A 15,442-nucleotide genomic window follows, 5' to 3' on the forward strand; every position below is an offset into this window, starting at 1 on the left:
CCCAACAGTGACAGCATATGGTCCATTCGGACCGACGGGCGCGTCTCACCGAGCTCGGGGAGATCCAGGAGGCGGTCGGCCCGTGCGTCGTCCGTGAGGCTGAACGTGGCTAGGAGTAGCCGCTTGAGTGCCTCGTACTTGTGGCCGTCCGGTGGGTGGCGAAGGACGGACACAACTCGAGCGGCCGTGCCGGGCCCGAGGGAGGCGACGACGTGGCAGTAGCGCGTGTCATCGCCGGTGAGGTGCCGAAGCTGAAATTGGGCTTCGGCCTGGACGAACCAGACTTCGGCCTGAGCCTCCCAAAATTCCGGAAGTTTGACGAAGGCGGCCATGGCGATGGCGTCGCGTGTGGAAGGATCGCTCCGGCAGATCCAACGTCGAGGGTCACCAGTAAAGCGCGGCGTTACGCGCGCTGCTTGTGAGCAAGGAGGAAGCGGACAAGCGGTAACATATAAACGTCTTTATTGTAAGACTACACTGTAACACTAAACACTTCCGGGCTGGTCGCCCGGGGTATATCATGAGGCCACGCCTACCCCTCGGGCGTGGCCACCGCCCACTCGGTGCGTGGAATGATGTCACCACGCCAGTGGGCTTTTGTGTCCGCCACAATCCAATCATTAACACAATCTTCTTTACTATTAGAGATCCGTGTGTGCGGGTGTCGCCATTATCAGAGATGGCTGAGCGGATCTTTGTCATACTTTTGGAGGTTCATCAGTGCGTGCTGGGGAGTGTTTTAGGCCAAAAAAAAAAAAATGTAAATTTTTGAAAAAAGAAAAGTTCGATTTTTTGGGGGGGATTAAAAAAAATCGCTCTATATGTGACTGAGCCTTTGTAGCTATGTGAAAGGTGATATTAAATTTCCCTTAATTAGTGTGTGTGTTATTAAAATAGTGTTACGTTTGTGGGGATAGGCATGGAAATGATGGAATACCTTAGGAAAGTTTGAATAGTGTAGGTTTAGAATGCTCCGTATGCCGTGAAAAATCCATCTGATTGTACGTAAATCGGCTGTCTGCCCGGGTAAGAGCGTTTGCGTGTCGCCATAAGGGGCGTGGCTTTTGTGCTAATTAATTATAGGGCTTAAAGCTTAATTTCCCAGTGTGTAATTTGCCTCCTGTGGTCTTCCCTTCAGTTTTATTACATTCGGCCAGCCAGGAAATTGAGGGCTCAGTAAAACAACGACAGCAATGTAATGGACTCATTCGCTCACCACGCTGCCAGGTCCGACAGAAACAGCATTTGCTGATCGGCAAGGGAACGACGTCATCCGCACATTCCCGAACAGAGATTGGACTCCGCCCCCTGACGACTCGTAATGAAGAGGCCACTCCCGGGCCTTTGTGATTGGTGGAGGCGAGATGGATGATGGAATAGCGCTGTGTGATTGGACAGAGTATGACGTCAGCAGTGGAACATTTGAGAGCTGAAGGAAAGAGAAGCTGTCTCGCCATCTTGGTCTCTTTGCCCTGCCGTTTGTTGGAGGCAGTCGCATTTCGCTTCTCTTTGTCCTGCCGTTTGTTGGAGGCAGTCGCATTTCGCTTCTCTTTGTCCTGGTGTTTGTTGGAGGCAGTCACGTTCCGCTTCTCTTTGTCCTGATGTTTGTTGGAGGCAGTCACGTTCCGCTTCTCTTTGTCCTGGTGTTTGTTGGAGGCAGTCACGTTCCGCTTCTCTTTGTCCTGGTGTTTGTTGGAGTCGGTCACGTTCCGCTTCTCTTTGTCCTGGTGTTTGTTGGAGTCGGTCGCATTTCGCTTCTCTTTGTCCTGATGTTTGTTGGAGGCAGTCACGTTCCGCTTCTCTTTGTCCTGGTGTTTGTTGGAGGCAGTCACGTTCCGCTTCTCTTTGTCCTGGTGTTTGTTGGAGTCGGTCGCATTTCGCTTCTCTTTGTCCTGGTGTTTGTTGGAGTCGGTCGCATTTCGCTTCTTTGTGCTGGTGGTTGTTGGAGGTGGTCACATTTTCTCTTTGTTCTGGCTTGGTCGTGGGTGGTGGCACATCTTTGACTCATGGTGCTTGTGGAAAGAGACTGAACCAGGGAGGTTCAGGGCAGTCGGCATCGTGAGAAGTACCTCACATTGGGATGTTGAGGAGCGCAACTCTGCGCAATTTTGTGCACTTCCGCGTGGTGGTTTGGAGGCAACAAACGTTGACAAGTCCTCGGTTGAACTGCAAAGCTGAGTGCTGGCCAATTACCAAATCATTTTATTTTATTTTATTTCTCCCTGTGTCTGTAATTGAGACTGTTTGGAGGGCCCCACACCTTAGCCTATTACTATTAGTTTTTACCTCAACATTTTTATTTTGCTTTCATTATTTTCATTAAATCATTAGTTGTTGATTGTCAATTTCTTGTCTTGTTTCGTTTCTTTGTTTATGGGTTCGGATTAACCCAGTTTCGGCCGTCCGATCAGGTTAGGCTTCAAACCTTCCCGCGAGCGCGAAAAGATAATCACGCCAAGTTTGAAATACACCTCGGAGTCAAAGCTCGTTTCGGTCATTCGTCCTCTTGGGATGTTAAACCTGGGGACGTGACAATATTAAATATATTTGTTCCTTAATGGGTGTAGGTTAGCGTTTTAGGCCTCAGTCACACTGGATCGTACGATTTCTGGATCGTGCGATTGATGGCAATCTGGCCGAGATACGACCAATCGTCAATGTTTGCTACGCTCTCCATTTGCGATCGCAAACAGCAATTGCTCTTAGGACTTATGGTAGGTCATCGTACGATTGGTGGTACGCGTGGTCGTGCGATCACTAACGATTGGAGAAGATCAATCGCAAGATCAATCGTAGGTAATCGTGCGACTAGTCGTGGCGATCAGCGACCGATCGTACGATCAATCGTGGCGACCTGCGACCATCTATCGCAGCCAGTCGCAGCCAGTCGTGAGTTCGATTCCCGACGCAGCTATAAAATGTCATAAATGTGTTTACGATCCCTCAGATGGACGTTAAACGGATGTCCCGTCTGCCGACGTTCGTTTGTGGACGTTAAATACCTCAAGGTGTCCTTCGCGAAGAGTAGGCGAGCTATCGCAGGCACACTCAACAAATTACAAATCCTTGCCCTGACTAGTGGAACGTCAGGCCTGGCCAACCGGTTCGTGACAAACTCAGACCAAGCTTCCCCCGGCCGACCCCTCAAGAAAGGTGGGCTAATGAAGAAGAAGTCACAGGAAGAAGATCAGTTGAAGAATAGAATGACATGCTGTATTAAATATTGAAGGACACCGTGGCGTGGGGTCTACCAACTAACGCCAGCAGACGGGATTCCCGTTTAACGTCGATCCTGGAAATGATGATTCACACTGCCTATGAATCACCACGATGCCACTTTATAGCTTGGTTGGGATTCGAACCCAGGGTAGACAGCTTGGAGCCGAGTTTGTGTACCTGCCAGCCCTTGTTTAAGAATTAAGCGATTTAAATCAAAACATCGGACCGAATTTACTAAACTAGACTAAAGTCGTTTAGCGAGCATCTTGTCAACACACGTCTAACCCTTAAACACTGACAAAAAATTGTTGTACACGCACAGCAAAACACACGCCAAACACACGCGAATGGTATAAAATAATATTCTCTATATATATAAAACACAGTTTGTGTGTGTGTGTGTGTGTGTGTGTGTGTGTGTGTGTGTGTGTGTGTGTGTGTGTGTGTGTAATGTTACCGATAGACTCCGAAACGGAGAGGCTCACGTGCTTGATATTTGGCATAGACATGGCCATTGAGCCTGGGACGAACATGGCCGAGACAATATTTGACGAGATCCATATTTTTTATTCATATTTACCTCAGCGCATTTCAGCGAAGTACCCGCTAATCTCAGCCAGTGCGAGTAGCTCGCTGATTCGCTCAGAGCGATCACGTGATGTTCCATCCCGTCACACGTCACATGTTTACACGTAATTCAGGGCGAAAAGCCATTGCGTTTTTTCACCTTTATGCGATCGTGTTTTGTGTCGATTTTGTGCGATATGAATTAAATTTGAATTCATATTTCGTGTTTACGAATTCGAATACGAAGGATTTCCCATTTCCGCTTTCGATTTCGAATATGAATCGAATACGAGCTTGAGTCGAGAGGGCGAATGTACGGGTTGGGAATGTACGGGTCTCCCCTCCCCCACCCGGCAACGCCGGTACTGGAGGGCGTGGGTCACAGGATCGGTGTCTCCAAAATCCGCTTCGTGCTCTTGCGAAGATGCAGGACGATGTCGCGATTGTTGTGCTGCTCTCTGACCATGAGAACTGCAACGTCATTGTTGACTGGCCCTCCCCTTCCCTCCCCCTTCCCCCTCCTCCTCCCTTCCCCCTCCGTCCTCCCCCTCCCTCCCCCCTCCACCCTACCCCTTCCCCTTCTCCTCTCCCCCCTCCCCCTCCCCCCCCTCCCTTTTTTTTTTTTTTTTTTTTTGTGTACTTAATCGAGGCTCGTGAAAGAGCTGACATTTACTTCACAAACAAATCAACCAGACAAACAAAATATATAAAAAGAGGGAGCGGAAGACAAGAGAATGGGAAGCACACAAACACTTGAGAGCACACAACATTTGAGAGCAGGGAGATGTGTGGGAGGGAGAGGGCTCGGGGGGAGGAGGCGTGGGAAGGGGTGGGGGGGTGGGGGGTGGGAGAAGTATAAAACACAAGGACACCAAGGACTTCCAGGTCAGAATTTGGTATTTCAAAAAGTGGAATTGGGGTGAAATTATCGGGGATAGAAAAGATCAAGGTTTTGGATGGGGGAAGATAAGAGATGGTGGTGAACAGCTGTTTTAAAGACCTGGAGGGTGGAGTGGGATTGAAGAGAGTGAGGGAGTTTGTTCCAGAGGCGGGAGAAAAGAGGAACGAAGGAGCGAAGGTGAGCAGAGAGTCTTGATTTTGGCAGTTTAACCATAAGAGGGTTGCAGGCAGATCTTGTGCGACCTGTAGGAATATTTGCGGGACAGAGCCCAGAGAGAGCTGGGGGGGCAAGGCCAGAGAGGAGTCGGTAGAAGACTGAAAGACCACCAACCTGCCTGCGGTGAGTGAGTGAAAGGCCCTTGGAGTTAGCTTCGTCGCGGGAGATTCCAATGATTCTGAATGCTTTGCTTTCAACAGCGTGAAGACGAGCTAGGTGTGAGGCAGGAGCACCAGCCCAGAGGGGAGAGCAGTATTCCATTGAGCTGCGGATGAAAGCCTTGTACGTGGTGAGGAGCTCAGGTGTGCCAAGGAAGGACTTCTCACGACGGAGGATGCCCAGTCGGCGACTGGCTTTGGAGGCCAGATTTGAAATGTGGTTTTCCCAGGAAAGATCATGGCAGATAGTGAGACCCAAAAGTTTGAGTGACAGAACTTCTTGGAGAGGATTATTCAGAAAGTAGATGGGAGGGTTGTCCAGTCGGTCTTTTCGGAGAGACATTGTAAGAATGTGAGATTTGTCAGGATTGAAAGACATGTGCCACTTGTTTGCCCAGACTGTGATTTTGTCCAGGTCTGCAGAGAGTGAGGAGGCTGCAGACTGTCGATCTGAGGGATGAAGAATGGAGCGACAGAGAGTAGAGTCATCAGCAAAGAGATAGAGAGGATTTTCAAGAGTCGGGGAGATCATTGATGAAGACCAGAAAAAGCACAGGGCCCAGAACACTGCCTTGGGGAACTCCAGCCTGAACAGGAAGACGAGATGAGAGAAACCCATTCAGGGCCACACGTTGACTACGACTAGAGAGGAAGTCCGCCAGCCATGCGTGGAGATTTCCATGGATACCAACAGAGGAGAGTTTGGTGAGCAGGGCGGGGTGCCAGACCGTATCGAAGGCACGTGATATGTCAAGGGAGACAGCTCGAATTTCCTGTTTGGCATTGAGGACCTCCATCCATTGCTGAGAAAGCAGAAGCAGCATGTCCAGAGTAGAGTGACCAGGTCTGAAACCAAATTGATGATCAGAGATCAAGCCATTGGAGAAGAGGAAAGATTTCATATCTGAAGCAATGATGGCTTCCATGACTTCACTGATAATTGAGAGAAGGCTGATTGGTCTGTAGTTGCTAGGATCTGTTTTTGCACCTTTTTTGTGCAAAGCGGTGATGTTGGCAGATTTCCAAGCAGATGGCAGATGACCTTGAGCAAAAGAGAGTGTGAAGAGAACAGAGAGAGGGAGTGAAAGAGCGGAAGAACAAGATTTTAGGACGCGTGGGCTGATGCCGTCAGGTCCAGTTGCAGAATCAGAGTCGAGGGTTGACAGAAACTTTTCCACCTTGTCAGGAGGAAAGGACACAGAGTCCAGGAGCAGCTGGGTACGACTGGGTACGGTGGGTACAGAGAGGGATGGGTTTGGGACACAAGATTTAGAGGCAAACACAGAGTTGAGGCATTCAGCTTTTTCACGCGCAGAGTCAGCCGTGTGGCCGTTTGAGGTGAGGGAGGGGATGGAGGGGGAACAAACACCAGAAACAGATTTGACCAGACGCCACCAGGATTTGGAAGAGGGAGACAGATAAGAGAGTTCTGTCCTGAGAACGGATAGATATTGTTTCCTGGCTCTCCTGAGGGTGGACACACACTTGTTTCGGGCTTTGTGAAAGGAAATGAGATTTCCTTCCGTTGGATTTGCTTTCCAGGAGACGAAAGCAAGTTGTTTCTGGGCAATAGCCTCACCACAAGATTCCGTGTACTATGGACGGGAGGAAGGGTATGACAACTGAAGACGAGATGTGATAAATCTGTGCATGAGAGAGAGCAGTTTACTTTGGAAGAATTCCCAGGATGAGTTGATGTCAGAGGCGGTAGAGATGGGAGACCAGTCCAGATGATTGATGGCTGCTTGAAGACCATGCCAGTTGGCCTGAGTGAAATGCCAGACTCGTCGACGCTGAGGAGGCTCTCTGAGAATGGTCAGAGAGATGTCCACTTTAACAAGCACATGATCAGATGAGCCGATTGGAGCAGAAGAAGAGCAGCAGACATTTTCAGGGAAGTTAGTCATAACCAAGTCCAGAAGAGAAGATGCTCCATTGATTGAGATCCGGGTCGGGAAATTGACAGATTGTGTCAGTCCCAGTGAGTCACAGAAGTCCTTTGCTGAAGAGCCATGGCTGGTGAGAGAGGTACCCACACCCAGCCAACTGGCATGGTGACAATTGAAATCACCACATATGAGGAAGAGAGAGTTGGGATGGGTAGATAGAAGTTGGTCCATGTTATCAGACAGCGAGATGTAGATGGAGTCATCACTGTTTGGTGGACGGTACAACACACATATGAACAAAAGGTGGGAGCGAAGGGGAAGCCGTAGCCAAAGGTATTCCTGGGGGTGAGGTGGAGAGAGGGCAGTGCAGGGCGAGTGAGGAAGATAGTTTTTTATAAAGATAGCAACCCCCCCTCCAGGACGAGGCTCAGGTCTATCATACCGGAGGAGGGAGTAACCTGGGAGAGACACCAAGGAATCAGAGACATCATGAAGGAGGAAAGTTTCTGTTAAGCAGATCACGTCTGGTTTGTCAGAAGCAACCTGTATGGAGAGATCAGTCAAGTTTGAGCGAAGGCCCTGGATGTTTGAGGTCCATACTGTTAAAGAAGAGGAAGGGGGAGCATCGGATACAGAACAGGGGGGGGAGCGGTACGGTGTGATGTGGAAGAGGTAGGGAGAGCTGTTGAAGGTGCGTCAGAGATTTCAGAACAGCTTGGAGAAAGGGAAGTATGGGGCGGACAAAAGGTTTGATGGTGAATGGGTGAGGCGCAGTGAGGTGTTGTTTGAGGAGGGGGAAGAGTGAGGCAGAAGGTTGAGGGAGCTGAAGGTGAGAGTTGGAAGGGGGAAGAAGCGGGGAGGATGCTTTGAGGAGGAGGGGTGAGAGGGGAGTCTAGGAGGGGAGGAGTGAGGGAGGGTCTCAGAGGGGAGGGGTGTGGGGGGAGTTTAGGAGGGAAGGGGCAAGGGGGGAGATCTGAAAGGAATGGCTGATGGGGAAGATTTGGAGGGGAGGGGCAAAGGGGAAGATTTGAAAGGGATGGGTGATGGGGAAGATTTGGAGGGGAGGGGTGAGATTGGATTTTGAAAAATGTACGATTAATGGGAAACGAACATTTCTTGCAAAATGAGATTCTTGCGACCTTCGAGTCAAAAATACGTTTGAGGATGCTGAAGGATGGGTGGAGTTCTGGAGAGTTTAGGGAATGAATGAAAGAGGCACTGTAACTATAAGAGATGGAATTTTTTTTTGGAATGAATAGATTTGGTGAGCAAGTCGAAAGCATCCTTTTATAGAAGAAGAAGAAAAAGGTGTTATAGAATATGACAGAATACCATTCTTCAGGGGACAGATGGAACATTTTTTAACGACGTGAACAAAGAACGAACGAACAAATAAGAACGAAACGGATAAGAACAGAGAAGGGAATATATATATATCTATTTTTTTTTTTTTTTTTTTTTTTGAGTTGGGATGAAAACAAAGACAGAGACCGAACGTGGAACGTGAAAAATAGAGACCGAAAGGAATTGCGAGCGCCGAAAGGAAACCGACGATTCTGTACGATTCTGTACACAGGTATGAAAAACCAACACCAAGAATACTATTAGAGACACACCAATAGTTACATACACACCGAAAGAAAGATAAAGTTTCGACCTGTGGTAAAGCCGGTATTACGACAAAAACACAATTGTGAACAGTTACTTATTAACTTCGAAAGCGTGCGCGCATGCACAGCTTTGAAGAGACGTGACGTCACGTTACTTCCCGAGACGAGAAGAGACGTGAAGAGACTTTGAAGAGATTTAAAACGTTAGACAAGTGGTCGATGTTCGGGGAAGTTAGGGGGAGAAGAGAAAATCTAAGAAATAAGCAATACAGCGAAGGAAAGAACTTAAATTCGCAGAACACCTATGGGGGTGGGGAAGCCGAGATAAACTAGGCCGCGCACGCGGTGGGACAGAAAACGATTAAATTATACAAAAGTTTGCAAGAATTGCAAATCAACACCAACTGGAAAACACCCTGCAACACATGCACAATAAAAAAACGAGTAGGAATTGACGAACACTGATTGACGATCATTGACGATTGACGAACACCCGATGTCCCTGCTCTCAAATGTTGTGTTTGTGTCCTTCCCCCTCTTCCCCCTCTCTTTTGTGTCCTTCCCCCTCTCTCCCCATCTTGTCTGCCGCTCCCCTTGTTTTTTGTGTTTTGTGTGTCGGTTTGTCTTTTTGTGTGATTAATGTTAGCTCTTTCACGAGCCTCGATCTTGTATACAAAAAAAAAAAAAAAATACGAATGGAAAAAAATACTATAACTTTTGCTGCCGTGCAGAGAGCTCCAAGACGCTTCCTTGCTCCAGGGACCGGAAACGGAAGTCAAGGGGGAAACCCTTTTCGCCCTCCCTTCCCCCCCCCCCCATATCCCCCCCTCCCCTTTCCCCCATCCCCCTCCTTTCCCCCCCCCCCTTTACCCCCCCCTCCCCTTTCCCCCTCCCCCCTCCCCCTCCCCCCCCTCCCAATTGACGAAAATGACAGTTTAAAAATTGTACATTTTATTCATTTGTGTTCTCTCCATATTCTCATAATAAAGGTTTGTTAAATATTTGATGACAAAAGCTTAATTGGTAAAAAATAAAATAAAGTTATGGCCTGGATTGACAGACGGACGCACATATGGAGACACGCACACATACACACACACACACACACGCACACACACGCACACACACACACACACACACACACACACACACACACACACACACACACACACACACACACACACACACACACACAAGCAATTGCAAAACCCCATGTCTCACTGTGCGGGGGATGGGCTAATAAACCCTCTTCCTGCTTCACTTTAAGTGTCAGGTCCGCCTTCCTGAGGCATCTGATATATATATATATATTTCTGCTCAAGAAAGGATTTGTGTTCTCCTGTGTGTGTTGTCTAAGGTGAAGGGTGAGAGGTGCATTAAAAGCACTAATAGGTGTAATGACAGTAGAGCATTTTCTTCTCAATACTTGCCTTGTTCCTTTGCCACTTACCTTTCCAAAAGGACAAGTTACAGATTAGTTTCAGCTCTTGACTCACATCCAACTGGAACCCTTGGAAGCTGGGAATGGCAGCTGGCATGAAGGTCTTTAAAGTCTCGATAGCCTTGACCACTCTGTCAGACATAAACAAACAACTGTATTGCAGTAAAACTTCTCAATTACTTTTTCTTTTGCTATTAAATTTTAAAAGCCTGATGGGAACTTGTTGTTTTATCAGCAAAGTTATTGGCAAAACATTTTAAATGTTTGTTAAATTTTTTGTTTTTAAATTTTTTTATGTTTTAAAAAACATTTTAAAGAAAAAAAATTTAAACCCATAAAACGGAATAATGTGCTTTTCATGGCAAATTGTCTTTTTTCTGCCTTGGAATGTTAATTTGGAACTTATCCATACTGCATCACAAGAACTTATCCACACTAGTGATTCACAGACAGGAGTCGCAAACAATAGAAATTGCAACTCGGTAATGAATGTATGGTATTTTTTTGGTGTAGCCGAGGTTCGTATAAGAGCTAACACCTAAAACGTATAATAAAGGGAGCGGGAGACGAGAGAGGGAGATAAAGGGAAGTACAACACTTGAGAACATCGGTAGATCTGTGGAAGGCAGAGGGCTGGGGTGGAGTACACATGATAAAACAAATGGACACAATTAGGAGTTTCAGGAAAGAAAACGGAATTTGAAAAAGGTGGATTTGGGGTGAATTAACGGGAGTAGAAAAGATCAAGGTTTTGGATGGGGAAAGATAAGAGATGGTGGTGAACAGCTGTTTTAAAGACCTGGAGGAAGGAGTGGGATTGAAGAGAGTGAGGGAGTTTGTTCCAGGGGCGGGAGAAAAGAGGAATGAAGGAGTGAAGGTGAATAGAGAGCCTAGATTTTGGCAGTCTCACCATAAGATGGTTGCTGGCAGATCTTGTGTGTCCTGCAGGAATATTTGGGGGACACAGCTAACACAGAGCTTGGGGAGCTACTGGAATCTGGAATCCAGGATCTAGTGAAACTACTGGAATCCAGGATCACTGCTGACCCTCCACTCATTCATTCCTCTTTCTTCCCTGCCTGTGGTACCAACTTCCACATTCTCATCAATCTGATTCTTCCCTCCAGGTCTTTGAGACAGCTGTTCTCCACCATTTCAGATCCAAAACCATGATATTTTCTACACCAAACATGCACCCAGTCCAATTCCTTTGATGTTGGTGGTTTGGCCCGTTTTGTTTGTCAAACTTAAGCTTCATACGCTGCTGCTGAATCTCTACCTGCAGATGTGTAACTAATGGCACAGGATTACACTCGCCGAAGCTGAGATGATCGAGCCAGAGTTGTAGTTCCATTCCCAACATCAATGATGCTGGAGATACCACCATCACAGATCGTCCCCAATCCAAAACCATCTATGTATTAAAGTAGCAGCAGTTTTATGCTCGTCTGTTTCTCTCTTTCCTCCCATTGGTTGGACAGATGACCTGACCCCATCCACAATGACGTCATTAGTATGAAGGCGGACTCCACCCCCTGGAATTTTGATTTTCATGCAGTTTAGGCCGACTCACATCGTCGAACCCATCATATTCACAATTGCCATGCCCGACCTATACATTACTAAAACGTAAACTTCTGGAAGCCTAGAGGACAGTGCTTTGTTGCCTATACACCACCCATAAAGGAAGGGTTTCCATGGGTCCCTGCTAATTATACAGTATTTTATATCCTCGTTAACTCCCCTCCTCTCCCTCCCTAATTCCTCTTTTTCCAAGTTTTTGGTTTTTCCTCCGGAGAGTTTCCTTCTGTATCCATCGTGTCTACGCCATGCATCCTGTCCTGCCCCCTATTCCTCTTCACACCCATTCTTTGTCCAGGTCTGCCTCTATCTTGGCCTTCAACTCTGCTGTTGGTGTTTCCCCCTCGTGGAGGCTGTGGATGTGACAATATTCTGCCTGTTGTAGTCGTTTACATCAAACTTTGTCACCAATAATATTGTTGCGGTTTTGAGAACCCTCCACTTTGTAAATATTTGTAATAATCCTTGTAAATAATCCCCTGTAAATATTCCCATTTTTTTGTGTAAAGGTCAAAGGTCGCACCCTAGTTAGGTCATATTGCAACACGTAGGACACATAGAAACCTCTTTAGATATCTCATTAGTATGTGTTCTAGTTAAGGATCTGTTCCCAATAGTTTGACTCTGCGTTTGCATTAATTAAATAAGAGTAGGCCCCAAAGTTCCTTTCAACATCAGTGTGAGTGGTCTTCGATCCTGCAAGCCGCCATAAGCCATGCGGCCAAGTTGGAGAAGAAGGGGGAGGAGCGCCAGGAACGAAGGCGTGGCCCCTCAACGCACCATCAAGGGGCGGACCGGTGAGCGCTCGCGACTAATCAGGGCCGAGGCAAGCTCACCAATGGGCGTATCCTAAAGGCAAGCGGCCTAATACACGAGTGGCCAATATAAGCGGCCGCGTGGGACTACTTGAAGAGATGTGCTCGGGAGAGCCAAGGAGACGAACGAGCAGATGAGCGCACATATTCCGTACGCATTGTACCAGCTTCCCCCCGCTATATAATTGTCCGGCCGCGTTCAACTGCATGCGGAGCTGTTGCCGGGTTTCGTCTCGAAACCAAAGCGTGGACCGGAGCGCGAGCTTGGAGCGGGACCTCGACGCCTGTGCCATCTACAGGACCTTCCTTCCCTGCCATCTGCATGAACCTTCTCTTCCTTCCCACCACCACCACCTTTTCGTGTAAGTGTGTTTGTTCTGTCCTGGGCGTGTTATATAAGAGTGTATAAGGATTGCCCTGTGTCCTTTTATTTCCTCTGCTTGTACATTCTACCTTCTTTCATTTCCTCTTCGGGGTTCGTGTACGTAATAAATAAATATTTGTTCTTCTTTCACTTTGGTTTCCTCTCGTCCGATCGCTTTCGTCCTGTCCCCAATTGAATACCTGTGGCACGATATAGGAACCGCTTAGAATCGGGTTTAGACTGCCGCTAACGGCTCGAGCTTCGGATTGCTAAAACCGCTCAGCAATATTCCTTCTTGTCCGTGGCTCGGGCAGGAGTATCGCCCTGCTTCCGACCAGAAGGAGCGCAATATCTTCTAAAGGACCGGGAGAATCGGCCAGTGTAAAAGACAAGGGGATTAACCCCCCCTTTTGGTAAGGGGAGCGCTGACCCCGGATCTGCAACAATTGGTGTCTGGGAATTGGATTGAACCCAAACCAAATTTCTAATCCATCTTAAAATATTTGGTCGAAATTACGAGTGGCCGAAATTTTGTACAACATCCAAATTGAGTCGTGCCATGGATAGTCAAGGCGATCGGATGCCGGTGGGGGAGATAGAAGAGGAAGAGTTAGAGTCGACCCAGGACCCCAGGGAACAATTGGGGGTAATGGAAGAGGAGGTTGAAGAAGGTGGGGTAGAGGGGGTTGCAGGCGTGCAAAATGGCGGCACCTCGCACGTGGTCGCGGCAGCACAAAATGGCGGCGCCTCGCACATGGCCGCGGCAGCGGAGACCGCGGTGCCAACGGACTGGGACCTATTTATGATACAAATGAGGGCCTTTATGGTCAAGACGGGTGAAGACACGGCAAAGAATAGTAGGCAGATGGAAAATAAGATGGATGCTCAGAGTAATAAAATTGAGGGATTGCAAGAAGGATTAGGTAATTTGGAATATAGAATGGGGGAGCGATTAGAAAGCCAAATTGGGGGGCTAGAAGGCAAATTGGGAGGATTAGGGGGCCAATTGGAGGACGTGAGTAGCCAAATGAACGAAGGGTTAATGGGGTTGGAAAACAGAATGGCCGCCCAGGAGAACCAAATGGAAGGGATGAAAAGCGGGTTAACGGGGTTAGAAGACAAGATGGGAGGCAAATTGAGGGAAATGGGGGAGCAATCCGCCCGGGAAATCAAACAAATGGGGGAGCAGATAGAGGAGGTAAAAATCGGACTAGAAACCAAATTGGCCCCCACAAGGGGGAGCTGGAACAGATGAGGGCGGCATCCACCAAGGAAATAGGAGAGATGGGGGAGGATATAAGGCGCGGGGTGAGCGAAGAGGTCGGAGGAGTACGCGATGAGGTGAAGCAGTGTGAGGAGCGCATGGAGAGAGAGGTGAGAAAGAGTACGGCAAGGTTACAAGTGGGTATAGAGGAGTTGATGCTAGGAGTACGGCAGCTAACAGTGGGACAAAAGGAGTTAGGGGAACAGGTAGAGAAGAACACAACTGTGATAGGGGGGCTGAAAGCGACACAGAAGGAGATAAAGAAAGAACTAAAAGCGACGAAGAAAGAATGTCAGACGGGACACGAGGGACTGACAAAAGGTTGGAGGAGGTGGTAGAGACGATTGAGACGAAAGAACGAGAAGTGAGGAAGCACATAGAGACGACCAAGGTAGCATTAGAGGAAGAAATTGAGGGGGCGCACCGGGAAATAAACGAGGTGAAACAAAAATTGGAGGAAGTGGAAGAGTGGGTGAGCGAAATTAAGAAGAGACGGAGGGAAACTAAGAAGGAGCTGAAGGAGGAAGTGATGGATTATGTACAAGGTCTGTGCTCAAATCGTGATGATGTACTTGTTAACCAGATAAAGAGTTTGCAGGTGGCGGAGGAGGAGCGACGAGGAAGAGGCGCCGAGGTGAGTGGCGATATGTTCAGGAATGTATATGGTGCGAGGGGGGGTTCAGCGAGCTTGGGTATTGGGATAGACCCGGGCGTTCGTGAAAGGCCAATGGTGAGGTGTGCGACTGGTCCGGAGTGCATGGAAAGAGGATGTGTGCAAGGAGGTCCGACTATGGGGAGTGCGAGGGGTATTGATGAGCAAGGGTGTGTGAGTATGGAGTGGATAGCGGGTTGTGGAGGGGCGACCCAGGCATCGACACTGACAGGGGTAGTTTTCAGAGGGACGGAGGACGCACGAGAGCCCCCTGGGAATAGTGTACTGTGGGGGCCCGAACGGTTCGGCCCCGCACTAACCCCGCAAGGAGCGACGCACGGGGTCCGGCCGTCGGGCTCCCACAAGGTCCCACTCGCGCCGTATGATGGCAAGAGTGATCTGCGGGCGTACCTGGTGCAGTTTGAGTATGTGTGTAGGGGTAACGGTTGGAATCCGGACGAAGGTGGAGTACACCTTGTGGGGGCACTGCGCGGCACAGCGGCGGAGGTGCTGACAGCGTTACCGCCGGGGGCTCTCACCCTGCCAGCCCTCCGTGCGGCCTTAATTAACCGATTCGGCATCGAACAGCAGAGCGAGCTTGTTAAAGCTCAGCTCACGCAGCGAAAACGTAAGCCCCAGGAGACCATCGGGGAACTTGCGCATGACATTCGCCGCGCAGTAGGGATCGCACATGTGGACATGGCAGCGGGTTCCCAGGAAAGCCTGGCGCTGGAACACTTTATCCAGGCCTTCCCGGATCCGGAG

The 15,442-nt window shown here is 48.6% G+C and overlaps 1 protein-coding gene across 1 annotated transcript in view; it reads right to left on the minus strand.

The window, feature by feature from the left end:
- The window catches only part of LOC137436340 (E3 ubiquitin-protein ligase Trim36-like), a 98,476-nt gene that overhangs the window by 13,530 nt on the left and 69,504 nt on the right, over positions 1–15,442 (minus strand). Inside the window, exon 9 of the mRNA XM_078765935.1 lies at positions 10,011–10,132. Coding sequence (XP_078622061.1) covers positions 10,011–10,132 — 122 coding nt within the window. The remainder of the gene's footprint in view (positions 1–10,010; positions 10,133–15,442) is intronic.

Source organism: Myxine glutinosa, chromosome 11 (genome assembly GCF_964187855.1).
Source record: "Myxine glutinosa chromosome 11, kmMyxGlut1.1, whole genome shotgun sequence".
NCBI lineage: Eukaryota > Metazoa > Chordata > Myxini > Myxiniformes > Myxinidae > Myxine > Myxine glutinosa.